The 15,412-nt window shown below is 42.1% G+C and overlaps 1 protein-coding gene across 1 annotated transcript in view; it reads left to right on the plus strand.

Moving 5' to 3' along the window:
- PTCD1 (pentatricopeptide repeat domain 1) overlaps positions 1-13,436 on the plus strand; it is an 85,006-nt gene extending 71,570 nt beyond the window's left edge. The window contains exons 8-9 of the mRNA XM_073633082.1: positions 5,668-5,850; positions 12,678-13,436. Of these exons, the coding sequence (XP_073489183.1) occupies positions 5,668-5,850; positions 12,678-12,812 (318 nt within the window). The 3' untranslated portion in view covers positions 12,813-13,436. The remainder of the gene's footprint in view (positions 1-5,667; positions 5,851-12,677) is intronic.
- Positions 13,437-15,412: the final 1,976 nt, after the last annotated feature.

The following is a 15,412-nucleotide window of genomic DNA, read 5'->3' on the forward strand; positions in this document are numbered from 1 at the left end:
TATGGTTACCCATTAAGCTTCGTTTATTATTGTTTCTTTTTTCCTCTGGGTCTCAATAATAGCAGTTGTTATGCCTCCCTTAACGATAATACATGTCTGCCTTATTGCACTTCTACACCAAACGGGCGACCATTTATATCTCCCACGGGGTCTGTCTCAGGGAGCTGGCTTTTAGTGTGAACCCATGCGTAAAAAAGCGAAGTCTTATGGAAGCTTTGTTATTTGGTTTATTTTTGTTATCCCCTCTCAATGTCTCTTCCCTCTCTTTTCACCTACTCCTCCAGTTATAGATCACCTGCATACTTGTAAGGCAATAGATGATCCACCTAGGGAACATGCCCATCCTACCCCTAACATTCATGTCAGTAAGTGTAATAATAACAGAAATCCCCCACTGTGTAAATTGTACGCTGGCATCTACTTTTAGTTATTCATTCATGGCTAAAATTAAAGATATATAGTAAAAATAGGTGGGACAAAGGGGAAGTCGGCTGGAACTGCTGACATCACATCCAGGGTAGTGACACTCGGCAGCAGTTCTCTCTGGGCTTTTGGAAGTCCACACAAAGCAGAATTTTACAGGTAAACAACTTGCCTAAAATACACCCTGTTCCAAATTATTATGCCAATGATATTTTTCTCATTTACCTAAATAATTGATGTAAACAACAGTCAGCATAATTCTCATGTTATCAACTATTAAGAATACAATTCAAATTTTATTGAACAAACCTCCTAATGATAAGTTTTTTTTTTTTTTTTTTTTTTTCAAAATAAAAAAACTTACAATGCACTGTTACAAATTATTACGCATAGTAAGTTTCAAAACACTTTATAGGCTGTAAAGAACTTAAAATTGTCATTTGTTGTGTTTGCAGCATATTTACTGAAATCAAAAGCTATTTCAATCAAACTTTGAACATTTTAACTTTTTAAACATTTTAACAGGTCACGATTCTTGATTCCTTCAATCTGGATTTCGCCCTCAACACTCCACAGAAACTGCTCTTTTAAAACTCACAAATGACCTACTAACTGCAAAAACCAACGGACACTATTCTGTACTCCTACTTTTGGATCTTTCAGCTGCCTTTGACACGGTTGACCCCCCCCCTCCTCAAAAAACTTTACTCCCTCAGTCTCCGTGACTGTGCTCTTCAGTGGCTCTCATCCTACCTAACCCAACGCACATTCAGTGTCACTTACAATTCTACTTCCTCCACTCCTCTTCCCTTCTCTGTTGGGGTCCCCCAAGGTTCTGTTCTTTTCAATCTACACCTCTTCCCTGGGTCAGCTGATAGCCTCTCATGGCTTTCAATATCATTTCTGTGCTGACGACACACAAATCTATCTCTCCACCCCTCAACTCACTCCATCGGTCTCCTCACGCATCACTGACTTACTAACTGACATATCTGTATGGATGTCACACCAATTCCTCAAACTCAACTTGTCCAAAATCGAGCTTATAATATTTCCTCCCCCACGTGCCTCTTCCCCTGACTTCTCTGTCAAGAGCAATGGCAAAACCATCCACCCGTCCCCACATGTCAGGGTGCTAGGTGTTATCCTGGACTCTGAACTCTCCTTTCGGCCCCACATCCAATCACTTTCCAAAGCTTGCCGCCTCAACCTCCGCAACATCTCTAAACTACGTCCCTTTCTAACCAATGAAACTACAAAGCTCCTGATTCACTCCCTGGTTATCTCTCGCTTCGACTACTGCAACTCCCTCCTCATTGGCTTACCTTTAAATAGACTATCCCCCTTCAGTCCATCATGAATGCTGCTGCCAGACTCATCCACCTTACAAACCGCTCAGTGTCTGCTACCCCTCTCTGCCAATCCCTCCACTGGCTACCACTCACCCAACAAATTAAATTCAAAATACTAACAATAAGTTACAAAGCCATCCACAGCTCTACCCCCAGCTACATCACTAGCCTAGTCTCAAAATACCAACCTGATCGCCACCTCCCGTTCCTCCCAAGACCTTCTGCTTTCTAGCTCCCTCATCACCTCCTCCCATATCCGCCTCCAGGACTTTTCCCGAGCCTCGCCCATCCTCTGGAATTCGCTACCCCAATCTGTCAGACTGTGTCCAAATTTATCCACCTTTAGGTGATCCCTGAAAACTTTCCTCTTCAGAGAAGCCTGTCCTGCCTCCATCTAACAACTGCACTATTTTCTCCATTAGCTCATCCCCCACAGCTATTACCTTCTTGTATAACTTGACCCTCCCTCCTAGATTGTAAGCTCTAACGAGCAGGGCCCTCTGATTCCTCCTGTATTGAATTGTATTGTACTTGTATTGTCTGCCCTAATGTTGTAAAGCGCTGCGTAAACTGTCGGCGCTATATAAATCCTGTATAATAATAATGATAATAACATAGGACCCCTTATTTGATAGCAGCTTCACAAGTCTTGCATCCATTGAACTTGTGAGTTTTTGTACAGTTTCTGCTTGAATTTGTTTGCAAGCTGTCAGAATAGCCTCCCAGAGCTGCTGTTTGGATGTAAACTGCCTCCCACCCCCATAGATCTTTTTGCTTGAGGATGCTCCAAAGGTTCTCAATAGGATTGAGGTCAGGGGAGGATGGAGGTCACACCATGACTTTCTCTCCTTTTATCCCTATAGCAGCCATTGGTGCAGAGGTATTCTTTGCAGCATGAGATGGTGCATTGTCATGCATGAAGATGATTTTATCATGGAAAGAGTAGTTCTTCCTTCTGCACCAGGGAAGGAAGTGGTCAATCAGGAACTCCACATACTTTGCAGAGGTCATCTTTACACCTTTGGGGACCCTAAAGGGGCCGTCCAGCTCTCTTCCCATGATTCCGGCCCAAAGCATGACTCCACCACCGCCTTGCTGACGTCGCAGCCTTGTTGGAACAGGGTGGCCGTCCACCAACCATCCATTACTCCATCCATCTGGATCATCCAAGGTTGCACAGCACTCATCAGTGAACAGGACTGTTTGAAAATTAGTCTTCATGCACTTTTCTGCCCAATGCAGCCGTTTCTGCTTGTGAGCATTGGTTAGTGGTGGCCGAATGGAAGGTTTATGTGCAGTTGCAAGACTTTGGAGGACTCTACACCTTGATGTCCGTTGGACTCCAGAGGCACCAGCAGCTTCAAATACCTGTTTGCTGCTATGTAAAGGTGTTTTAGCAGCTGCTCTCTTGATCCGATGCATGGACCTGACAGAAATCTTCCTCAATGTGCCTTTATCTGCACGAAACCCGTCTGTGCTCTGAATCAGCCACAAATCTCTTAATAGTGCGATGATCACGCTTACGTTTTCGTGAAATATCTCATGTTTTCATACCTCGTCCAAGGCATTGAACTATTTCACTTTTTTCGGCAGCAGAGAGATCCTTTTTCTTCCCCATATTGCTTGAAAATCGTGCTCTGCTTAATAATGTCGACCACCCTCCTTTAGTAGTTTTTCCATTATTTGGGCTCACCTGGCAATCTAATTATCCCAGGTGTCCGAAATTGTTTTCAGTGATCAAAAGAGCCCTGAGACACAATGCCATCCATGAGTTAAACTAAAAAACAAAATATTTAATCTTTGTGACACTGAAATAGAATTTGCATAATAATTTGGAACAGGGTGTATGTTAAATGTACATATATTATGGGTAGGTTGTTGAAACGAATGACCTGGTGACAAGCTCTTTTTAGAAGTTTATTGTAATGAAAAAAAAGATGCTGAAGATTACTTTATAAACTCGTAAAACAAAAGGGCAACACATGTAACCAATGAGCTGCTAAAAAAATCCAGAAAACACTGCAACTATGTATAAGGCATAAAGATCACTCAGTTTAATTTTAATCTGAGTTTTCTGCGGTTGAGTGCAACCAAATTCTAGAGAGCACAATGCAGAGCTGCTGGGAGTGTATTTACTCAGTCCTGCTTACTCCGTCACCTGTTATATTGGATGGTTACTGCTGTTTTGGTTAATGGGACTCCTACTGCTGATGTTTTTAATGCTAGTTCCTGGCTCTCCTTCTGGTGCTTTGAATTAAGTTCTGTCTGAGTCGCTGACCCGATCAAGATTTAGGCCCCATGTACACGGGACACTGAGGCAAAGTCCTCTGAACAAATTTTTTTGACACCTTGAAACCGGGGCTTAAAACGCCCGTTTAGCCGCGCGTGCATACCGCGTTTAGCTGCGTTTGTGTCTAGAAGCGTCTATTAAGATTACCTCATTTAAGACCCTCCTCAAGCTAAAAAAACATTGTAAGTTAACTATTTCAGCCATTTTGACCAGAGTGAGTAGCAGTAGCAGCAAAGAGAGGGGTTGTCTACTTGTATTTGCCTCTATTTCTGTGCTTTTTTTTTTGCAATGGCTCCAATAATTAGCATATGTGAGGAAATGCTCCTGACATTGCTCTTGATGAGGCTAGAACAACGTAGAAAATTGTGTGAGAGGTCCAGACTCACCTGCCACAAGTTGTGGATTGTCCACTTGCCACGTCACCTGCCACAAGTTGTGGATTGTCCACTTGCCACGTCACCTGCCACAAGTTGTGGATTGTCCACTTGCCACAAGTTGTGGATTGTCCACTTGCCGCGTCACTTGCCACATCACCTGCCACAAGTTGTGGATTGTCCACTTGCCACGTCACCTGCCACAAGTTGTGGATTGTCCACTTGCCACGTCACCTGCCACAAGTTGTGGATTGTCCACTTGCCACGTCACCTGCCACGAGTTGCGGATTGTCATTTGCCACGTCATCTGCCACAAGTGTCTTGTTCAAATCTAACATATGGGTCAAATTCCAATTATACTTCGGATAACAGCAATGCTAGTGGTGTATTGGATTGGATCATGGGCTCATTAGGGTATATAAATGGTCTATGAATCATTGCAAGCAATTACAATTTTTTAAAATATTTTTTTAATGGTTTTTCATCATTTGCCATCATTTTTTGAAATTTTAATGTAAAAAAAAAAATAGGGCACCTTTAAAATAAACGAAAACACGGCTAAACGCCGGTACCGTGTTTAGCCGCGTTTGGCATCTGAAACGTGGAAATCTTTGGCGTCTGATCCTGTTTTTTTGCTTTCAAAGAAACGCTGTTAAACGCAACTGCCTAAAAAAAGGCAATAACTGAGAATGTGTACATGGTCACATAGGATAACATTGAATGAGTTCAGGGGCAGTTGAAAAAAGCGTCCAACTGCCTCTGAACGTGTGTTTAGCAGCATCCCTTGTACATGGGACCTTACAGCACGCTTGTTCCGTCTCTGTGTTCTGACACCAGGCACAGCCAGGAATCTGCAATGGCAGCCCCCAGATTTCTTATGTAAATGTGACTTTACATTAAAATGTGAGCAGGGTTAATGTGACAGAAACCTTTTGGCATGTACTGCTTCTATTCTGAGGTTTCTGTGGCCAGTACTGTGGTATGTTATGTGTGGATGCTGAGTACAGTCAGGAGCAGTGATTTCAGCAGCCATTTTAGATCGCCACCGAAATGTAAAAAAGCGGACAAGGCCAGAATTATGCAGCACAATAAAGAACTGTGAATGTGGTGGAAGAAAGTGATTAAATCTCATAAAGCAAACAAATACACATAAAATATATTATAGGTAAGTGTTCTGCATGTGAACTTGTGCTTTAAATTAACTAAAGGCTGGTGTCATGTTTTACAGATTGCTGGTTTCCAACCCAATAACCATGTATACAGCACCTTGATCAATGTCGCCATAAAGAGATTAGATTACATCTACCTAACCGATATCTTGCGGGACATGAAATATAGGAATGTGGCCCCTAATGAAGTCGTGATACGCCAGCTGGAGTTTGCAGCCCAGTATCCACCAAAGTTTGACAGAGTATGTAAGCAATTTATTGACAAAACATTTTTTATATTATTCTTGCTATTAATATTAAGTAAAATCAACATGTTTAAGTGCATAAATAATACATTTAGCCTTCTCAACTGCTTTTTTTTTGGATCAATTAACATTTTTGATGACTGACAACATGGGTACATAATATTGCTTGCAATCCTATTTAATTACTTTTTTTGGATAACTCCACAAATCTGGTGTGTTTTTTCCCTGAACACCACCCTAAGTTAAGCCAATATATTTTTTCAATGTTGTAGTATAAGGCTAGGTTCACATCTATGCATGTGGCGGGTGTGGGAATCTCATCTGTTCCCGCAACCACCCGCAGCCAAATTGCGCTGCTCTTAAGAGATGCGCAGGGCTGCCATTCAATCTTGATGGCACCCCACGCATCTCAGCCCGCAGCGTACTTGGCCGCGTTTTTGAAAAGGTGCATGCACATTTTTTTGGAGGAATGGGCTGCCGTGCCCACGCAAACTTAGGCCGCGAAAACGCATGGGTGTGAACCTAGCGAAAAAGAGCCCAAATCTATTCAGATTTTAATTCCTATCTGTGAGCTTAATGGGATGTTTTTTCTTCCTGTCTTTGCCACCCATTCAAGAAATGGTGGTGCAGTTACCACTGAGACAGGAAGGCACAGCTAGCATATTTATTGCATTAATATTGTCCTATGTTCCAACCCTGCCTCACTTACCTAACAAGGTGTTTCTGTCTTTGTCAACAGGAAGTGAAAACAAATCTCCTAGCAGGGAATATGTTAATATAAATTTGATAGAAACTCTAACCCATCGCTAAAAAAAAACAAAATAAAAGGTTTTGGCTGGAGTTGGGCTTTCATGTCTTAAATCTGATGTGTTTTTTTTCTGTCAACGCAAAGGTTGATAAGTATTTACTAAGCCCTGTACACACAGCCCTAGTCTGGAGAGCCTCCCATTCCAGCAACGCATTTCAGATGTTTCTAGACACTTTCTTTAGGAGTGCCATCTACAGCAAACCTTTACAAAGCATTTTAAAGTTCAAGTAGATTTCTTCAATGTCCCTTTAGGTCAAGTATTGGAGTGTTGGCTAAAGATCTTAATAGTAGTGCTGGATGTAGCTCTCAGCAAGCCTTTAGGAAGCTTTATAGCAGTGGTCTCCAAACGACGGCTCTATGCTTGCCTTTATCCAGCCCTTGAGGCATTCTTCCTGCTACTGACACCAACAATAGGTCACACTATTCCTTCAGAAAAATTGGTTGGAGATAAATCCTCACTATTAGTAAACGCAACACTGGGTGTTCAATATACCTGTGTGATGTCCCAAAATTTGCAGGCTCACCAATAATAAGTGCGGTCTCTGTGCCTAAAATACTATAGAGAGAAAAACATTTTTCAGGGGAAAGGCTCCCACTGAGAAGAGACACAGGCGGACCATGCTGCTTAATAAGGGATACATTTTATTAGAAAAATGTATTTAATACAAAAGGGGCCAAGACCAGGTACCCAACACCAAGATCATATTAAAAATAATCAACGTTGTCTGTTTAAAGTGGAGGTCCGCTGAAAAAAAAATATATTAAAAGCCAGAAGCTACAAATACTGCAGCTGCTGACTTTTAATATATGGACACTTACATGTCTCCAGGGAGCCCGCGATGTCGGCAGCCGAAGCCGATCCGTCCTTTGGCTCTCGGCTGCTGCCGCCGCCATCCTCTGTAAGGGAATAAGGAAGTGAAGCCATGTGGCTTCACTTCCTGGTTCCTTACTGCACATGCGCGAGTCGCGCTGCACATCCTCTCTGGTCCCTGCTGTGTTCTGTGTCTCACAGAATACAGCGGTGGAGGAGAGTGTAGGCGCCGGAAGTGGCGTAGGTCACCGCAAGCATTGTGGTGATCTATGCAAGGAAGTGGGAGCAAATACCTGTATTAGGCTCCCTCCTCCCCCCTGAAAGGTGCCAAATGTGACACCGGAGGGGGGGGGGATCCAAAAAGTGGAAGTTCCATTTTTGGGTGGAACTCCACTTTAAGAGCAGCTGCATCACGCTTCAACCATGCATGCACACACCTGTAACAAGGCTATTGTTAATGGGATTAAGTAATATTTGTGGATCAGACTAATGATTTCAGTGACATGCACCATACATAACAAAGTCCGCCCGTATAAGAAATAGGCAGTATTCTTCAGATAGTGACAACACTAAAAATGTAGACTTTGCACTTGCAGATGGGACAGATATGACTAATCTAGTCCCTTTAGGGAACCCACAAAAGGAAGGAGCAAGAGTAGACATAAGAGACCAAGGAAAAGCACAAGAAAGGAAAAACATTACTCGAGGGAGGGTTTACCAGACTTGCAAACAGACCAAAACTCGCAGCACCAAGAACTAGATAGCTGCGATTCCCAAACGGTCTTTTCGCCTCTGCTGAGGGATATGAAGGTTGTCAATTTATCAGATTTTCAGATAGAAGAGAGACACGTCAATTTATTAAGTAAGGGTTTGTCCTTTTCGCCCTCAACAGTGATGGACGAATTTACAGTGTTCAAAGACATCAGCTTATTCTTGCGCAAGGTGGTATTTAAAATCTGGCACACTGGCCTAAATAATACCATGCCAATGGGGGCTACATCTGTTATGACCCCAGAGGATAAAGAAGAAAGCCTAGCCCTAGAGAGTCTTGGTGTTGGTGGTGGGTACCTGGTCTTGGCCCCTTTTGTATTAAATATATTTTTCTAATAAAATGTATCCCTTATTAAGCAGCATGGTCCACCTGTGTTTCTTCTCAGTGGGAGCCTTTCCCCTGAAAATTTTTTTTCACGCTATTCCTTCCACTGACACCAACGAATGGGCATAATTCCTTCCACTGACAACAAAAATGGGGCACTATTCCTCTCACTGACACCAACTCTTTCTCCCCCTAATACCAAAGGCATGACGTTGTTTACTCCTACTGGGCACAGTCCGGCCTCCCTAAAGTCTGAAGGACAGTAAACTTGCTCTTTCTTTCGAAAGTTTGGAGACCCCTGCTTTATAGGATACAATGGCCTTATGCCCCTGCTTCTTTGCATTGGCCTTTACCTACATATATGTGTACAACATATTTTACCAGATGTTGAAGTGTAGCATTTGGAAAATGACATTGTATGCGCATGTGCGGGTGAACGCTGGTGAAGAATCAGTGTAAAAATGAATACAGCTATTCACTTTTATGGCTGGCTGTAATGCCCCAGCTGCGGCAAAACAACATGTATTTTACGTTAACCAGTGGCGGCCCTTCCATTAGGGGCGCCGGCCCCTAATCTACATGCAGGGCAGTGGAAGCCTGGATTTCAATGTTTTTTATTTTTTTTGTGTTTTTTTTAACCACTTGACATCCTGAATTCATATGACAGCCTCCCCTATGCACGCGCCCTGCGCCCGCCCCGCAGGGCGCGCGCCGAGCGCGCTGTGATCACCGATCCAAGTAAGGGGCCGGTCCCGGCCCCTTACCATGTGATCAGCTGTCAGCCAATGACAGCTGATCACATGATGTAAACAAAAGATCGGTAATCGTTTTTTTTGTTCTACTCACGCTGACAGTGTGAGTAGAAAAAAAAGCCGATCACCGGCTCAGATGTGAGGGACATCGGTCCCAAAGTGGAAGAGGCACATCTGCCTCATCAGTGCCACCTAATAGTGCCACCTATCAATGCCCACAAGTGGCAGCTATCAATGCCTACCAGTAGTGCCAATTAGTGCCACCTAGCAGTGCTGCCTATCAGTGCAACTGATCAGTGTCCATCACTGCCACCCATCAGTGCCCATCACGGCCGCCTCATCAGCGTACATCAATGAAGTTGAAAAATGACCTGTTTTTAAATTTTTTATAACAAAATATAAAAAAAAAAAAAAAATTTTTTTTAAATTCAGATTTGACATTTTTTTAACAAAAAGTAAAAACTGCAGAGGTGATCAAATACCACCAAAAGAAAGCTCGATTTGTGGTAAAAATATGATAAAAATTTCATATGGGTACAGTGTTGTATGATCGCGTAATTGTTATTCAAAGTGCGTTAGTGCTGAAAGCTGAAAATTGGTCTGGAAAGGAGGGGGGGTTTAAGTGCCCAGTAAGCAAGTGGTTAAGCACATGATTAGAGCCTGAGGCATTAATTGGCTTCAAAAAATGGTGGGCTTAGGGCGTAGAGCACTGCTCCCTGAGCCCACCCAGTTGTGTGACATCAGTGAATTAATATTCACTAATGTCTGCCTGTGCCTGCTTCTCCTCCTGGCCAATCAGGAAGTGGGAACCACTTCCTGTTTGGTCAGGAGGAGAAGCAACAGCCCTGGCTCCTCCCTCAGCAAGCTATTTTTTTTTTAGCAGAGACCTTAGGGAATAAAATAGCAGTTGCAACCTGCTATGTTAATGTCACATGGTATTTGTGCAGCAATGTTTCAAACGTGTTTTTTTTTGGGGGGGGGGGGGGGGGGAGAGAGAAACTGTTTCATGAATTTAAAAAAAAAAAACCTAAAGTTAGCTTTTTCGTGGAATGGTGCCAAACTTTGGTACTTAAAAATCTCCATAGGCGATGCTTTAAAATTTTTTACAGGTTACCTGTTTAGTTAGAGGATATCTTGGGCTAGACTTATTGCTCTCACTCTAATGTTCGCAGTGATACCTTACATGTGTGGTTTGAACGCCGTTTACACATGCGGGTGCAACGTTTGAATGCGTTCGCTTCTGCGTGCGAGGATGGGGGCGCTTTACATTTTTATTTTTTTTATTGTTTATTTTATTTTTTATTTATTTTTTTACACTTTCCCTTAAAAAAAATTGATCACTTTTATTCCAATTACACGGAATGTTAACATCCCTTGTAATAGGAATAGTGCATGACAGGTCCTCTTTACAGAGAGGACCTCTAGGCTGGAAAGCCTGAGATAAAAGGAGAAAGAAAACGATCTCTGCCTTTCTAGCTAAGAAAACGGCAGTGTTTACATCTGCCGAGGCCTGAAGTGATATCATAATGTCACGCCCGGCCTCCGAAGGTCATAGAGATGGCCAAGTACCATCTGGTCCTCGGTCAGCTCTATGGTAAATGGCCGTTGCTGGCTGATTAATTCATCCTCCTGCCGCCCTCTGGTGCTTCTACCGGCTCGCCCGTGCAATCAGCGAGCCGGTAGAAGCACCAGAGGGCGGCGGGAGGGACGTCCCCTCCCGCCGCCTGTAAAAAAAAAAAAAAAAAAAATCAAGAAGCTGAGCAGCTGTAAGCATCATTCAGATATCTCCACTCAAAGTCCAGGGTGTCATATGACAGCCTTGGGCGGGAAGTGGTTTAGCATTATTTATGCCCAAGTACATCTGTGTGCATGAGGCCTTGAAGTGTATGTCCAATTTTGTAGTCAAATTTAAGAAAACCTCACTACAGGTATATGTTTGTTATGTTTTCCCATTCCCACAGCATACTAAAAAAATATATATATTTTTTTCCAAATTTATTACTATTATAGGTGTTTGTTTGAAGTTACTCTAAACAATTTGAAATGAGACAGCCACTAACAGAGAGATGCGCTGCATTTTTCCTCATTACCATAGGATGCAGAATCCCAGTTTCTAGATCTTTTAAACCCTTTGGCACACAGTGTTTAATGTAGCTTAAAACTGATAAGATATGCCATCACCATACAGACAGGGTTAATTATGCTAAATATTCCCTCCCCCGGTCATTCAGTTTGGAGTCTTCAGAAAAGAGCAAGTAAAATGTAGGCAGCATTTTTTTTTAATAAGGTTTTCTATGTGAATTAGATAATGTAATAAATATAAAGTAGGTTTTTATCCCAATTTGGCTGCAAAAGAGGAATTACAATTTAAGCATTTTTATGTTTTTACTAAAAATTCCTCTGAAAGTAGCTCAACCCCCTTGGGTATTCAGCACTTCCAAGAGTATAGGTGAGGGCTTCATAAAGCTTGTGAAATGCTTAGCAAATACCTTCTATGCACCCGAAAAAAGGATTTCCAAGCTAATGCTGAACTGAGGCCTAAAACCAATCCAAACTGGGTTCAAACATTTTTAAAGAAACAGCAGTGCTAAAGTGCAGGCACCTTGTGATACCTGCAAGTACAGTGCTAGTATCTCTGTGGAGCTCCTGATATCTCTAAAAGATAATCACAATTTAGAATTGTATTTAAATTCCACTGTATGAGGAGGTTTTTTTTTTTTCTCTTGGTAAACCACCCCCGTGGACTTTATTATTTTGGATTGTATTGGGCAGCATGGTGTGTCTTTGGTTCCAGAACAATGGAAAACTGTCCCCTGGTGTCCCAGTACAATGTAACACTTATGCCGGCCATAGATGGTGCAGTTTATTTTATTTCAACACTGACAGTGTTGATGGGGGTATATCTTCCATGGAGCTATTGTGTTCTCCCAGTAGGGTTGGTGTGTGGGAGGGGGGGGGGGGGGGGCACAGGGGCCCGGCCAGGAGAACACACAGTGATTTTTGCTAGTGGCTATAGCCACTGGCAATTATCACATTAAAAATCCAACATTCGAACTGGTCTATGACCAGCTTATAATATATTAAAGAGTACATTTTTCGAAGGACACATTCACACTATTAAGGCACTTAAAATGCATGTACACAGCTTAGCCATTTGTTATTCAGAATCCTTTATTAATCCTAAAGGGAAATTACTAAAATACAATTACATTCAACAAGACAACACAAAGATCACAATAACAAGGACAACAACAATAAAATAACACTAATGCATTGAGAGGTGTGAATACAGGCTAAGCCTGACCACAACAGTGTGTCACCTGTTAGTTGTTAAAACTAGTACAATTTTCTTTACAGTACCAGAAAAAGAATGTGTTCCTAGAGAAGATTGATGGCTTCCGCGGTTACTACAACCGTTGGCTGGAATGGATGGATGCAGAAGAAACTGAACACCCTTGGAAGAAGTATCGGACCAAACATGAAAACGACTAACATTACTGAAAATACCCAACTACTGCAAACAGATGACATTTAAAGTGGGAGTCCGGCGACCAATCTTTTTTTTAGGTCATTGAGACACTTTGTTAATCCCAAAATAATACTCACAGTTTGGGTGTAATATTTCCGCCTCTGTCTGTTTTCGTACTGAAGAAAAACTTTAAAAATGTGATGCTGGCTGTTTCCATCTTGCTTGTGGGCATGTGAAGCCCATAAGCATTGATTTCCTGGATGTGGTGAATGCTGTTCATTCACAGCTTGTTCACAAGCATGATCATTGTTCCCGCACTGAATCTTGGGAAGCCTGACACTAAGCTCCCAAGAGACAGTGCGGCGCCGGAGAAAGGCAATAAGCACGCCTACTCCCATGGGAGGAGAGACAGGAAGTGCCACAATAAAGTACAATATAAAGGTAATTACAGCGATAAAAAAAATTTTCGTGCGGCATTTGAACATCTATGCAATTAACTGAAGGGGGTAAGATTAAATTCAAAATTTGAGTGGAACCCCGCTTTAAGAAAGGATTACAAATTGAGTGGTTTCACAGGAGGCATTGCCAGTTTATTGAATGTTACAAGACCCTAATTTGTTTAAATTAGAAAAAAAATTTCACAAGTATTGTGGTGTGTTTTTTTTCCTTTTTTTTTTTTTTGTGCATATGTAAACACAAAAACAGTAGATAAACTTTAGTATACTGTGTATGTCGAGGTCCTCATTTATCCAGGTCAAGGTAAAACTAGTAGTCACATTAATCTTATTAGCAACAAAATGTTTTCAATGACGGTCAGCCCTGGTTGACATTGGTGCAATTTGACATGTGAAATTGGCAGCAGATGCTGGCAATGGCACCATCCTAATTGGTGCAATGCCACACCGATTTCAAGAAGTAGTTGATGTACTACTTTTTGCGATTTCGGGGTGCAATTTCCATTGACATCTGTGCAGAAACCCGCACAGATGTCTGTGAAATCGCAGCCGAAATCGGGACTGACATGCGGGAGTGAAATCGTGCGAGTTCAGCTGAACTTGCATGGCTTCATTCCCGCAGCTCAGTGTGAACCTGGGCTTAAGGACACACCCAAGTTTTTTATAGTCACATAGGGTAACATTGTATGTAAACCCTAACAAACGTCCCTTTTTTGCTCACCTTGGTCTGTTAGGTATTCCATTTGAAGCATTTTGATATACTGTATATCGGTTTAATAAATGCAAGAAAGAACCCTGTTAATCTTGTCAGAAACTCAGCGGAGCTCCAGCTCCCCCACCAAAAAAATAAAAATCAGCAGCTACAACTATTGTAACTGCTGACTTTTAACATTAGGACACTTACCTGTCCAGGGATCCCGCGAGGTCGGCACCCCAGTCGATTTTTCAATTGGCTCTCGGGTGCTGCCACCGCAATTCCTTGTAAGGGAAATCAGCAATGAAGCCTTGTGGCTTCATAGCCGGTTCCCTGCTGCGCTTTGTGAATGGCCCGGCGGCGGGGAAGGAGGAGGGGCGAACTGTCAGGGACTTTGCCGCAGCAAAGGCCAAACTAATTGGCCATTACATTATAGAAATCTCAGTGGAAATGGCTTAGCAAAAGACATTGGGCAGGGCTGACACCTCTCAGTGTGCAAAAATGTTGTGTGTTGTCAGCCCACACGAGGACTTCAGAACTGAGTACATTTCTGGCAGATGAACAGGTACTGCAAATGATTTTATTGTCTTGCCTCATATACTCCTTAGTCCAGTCACCATGAAATATCTCAAAGCAGATGCTGATTGTCCAAAAACATGATGGAAATTGTTAAACTTACAAAAACACCTTGCTTTATTTTTACCCCATGGTATCATGGAGTCTGGGGCATGTGTAAGTGTCCTTTCACACCATACTGTACATAAAAATGCATGTGTATGCATTTGTATTCATGTTGTGTTTCATTTTATATGGATTCATGTACAGTGCTCAGCATAAATGAGTACACCCCTTTTGAAAAGTAAGATTTTAATCAATATCTCAATGAACACAAGAACAATGTCCACAATTTTGGCAAAACTGAGTTTCATAGAACATTTGTTTAGCTCATTACATGAAAGTAAGGTTAATAATATAACTTAGGTTGAAAAATCTTCAGTTTTACTCAAATTAGTGGATGCAAAAATGAATACACCCCACAAAGAAAACTATTACCTAGTTTATCTAGTATTTTATATGATCTCCATGATCTGTAAGAACAGGACCAAGTCTTCTAGGCATGGAATGAACAAGTTAGTGACGTATTGCAAAATCTATCTTTTTCCATTCTTCAAGAACGACCTCTTTTAGCGCCTGGATGCTGGATGGAGAGTGATGCTCAACTTATCTCTTCAGAATTCGCCATAGGTGTTCGATTGGGTTCAGATCAGGAGACATACTTAGCCACTGTATCACTTTCCCCCTTTTCTTCTTCAGAAATGCAACAGTGGCCTTAGATGTGTGTTTTGGATCATTGTCATGATGGAAAAGTGCACAACGACCAAGGGCATGGAGTGATGGTAGCATCTTCTCTTTCAATATAGAGCAGTACATCTGTGAATTTATGATACCATCAATGAAATGCAGCTCCCAGACA

This window comes from Aquarana catesbeiana, linkage group LG06 (genome assembly GCF_042186555.1).
Source record: "Aquarana catesbeiana isolate 2022-GZ linkage group LG06, ASM4218655v1, whole genome shotgun sequence".
Classification (NCBI taxonomy): Eukaryota; Metazoa; Chordata; class Amphibia; order Anura; family Ranidae; genus Aquarana; species Aquarana catesbeiana.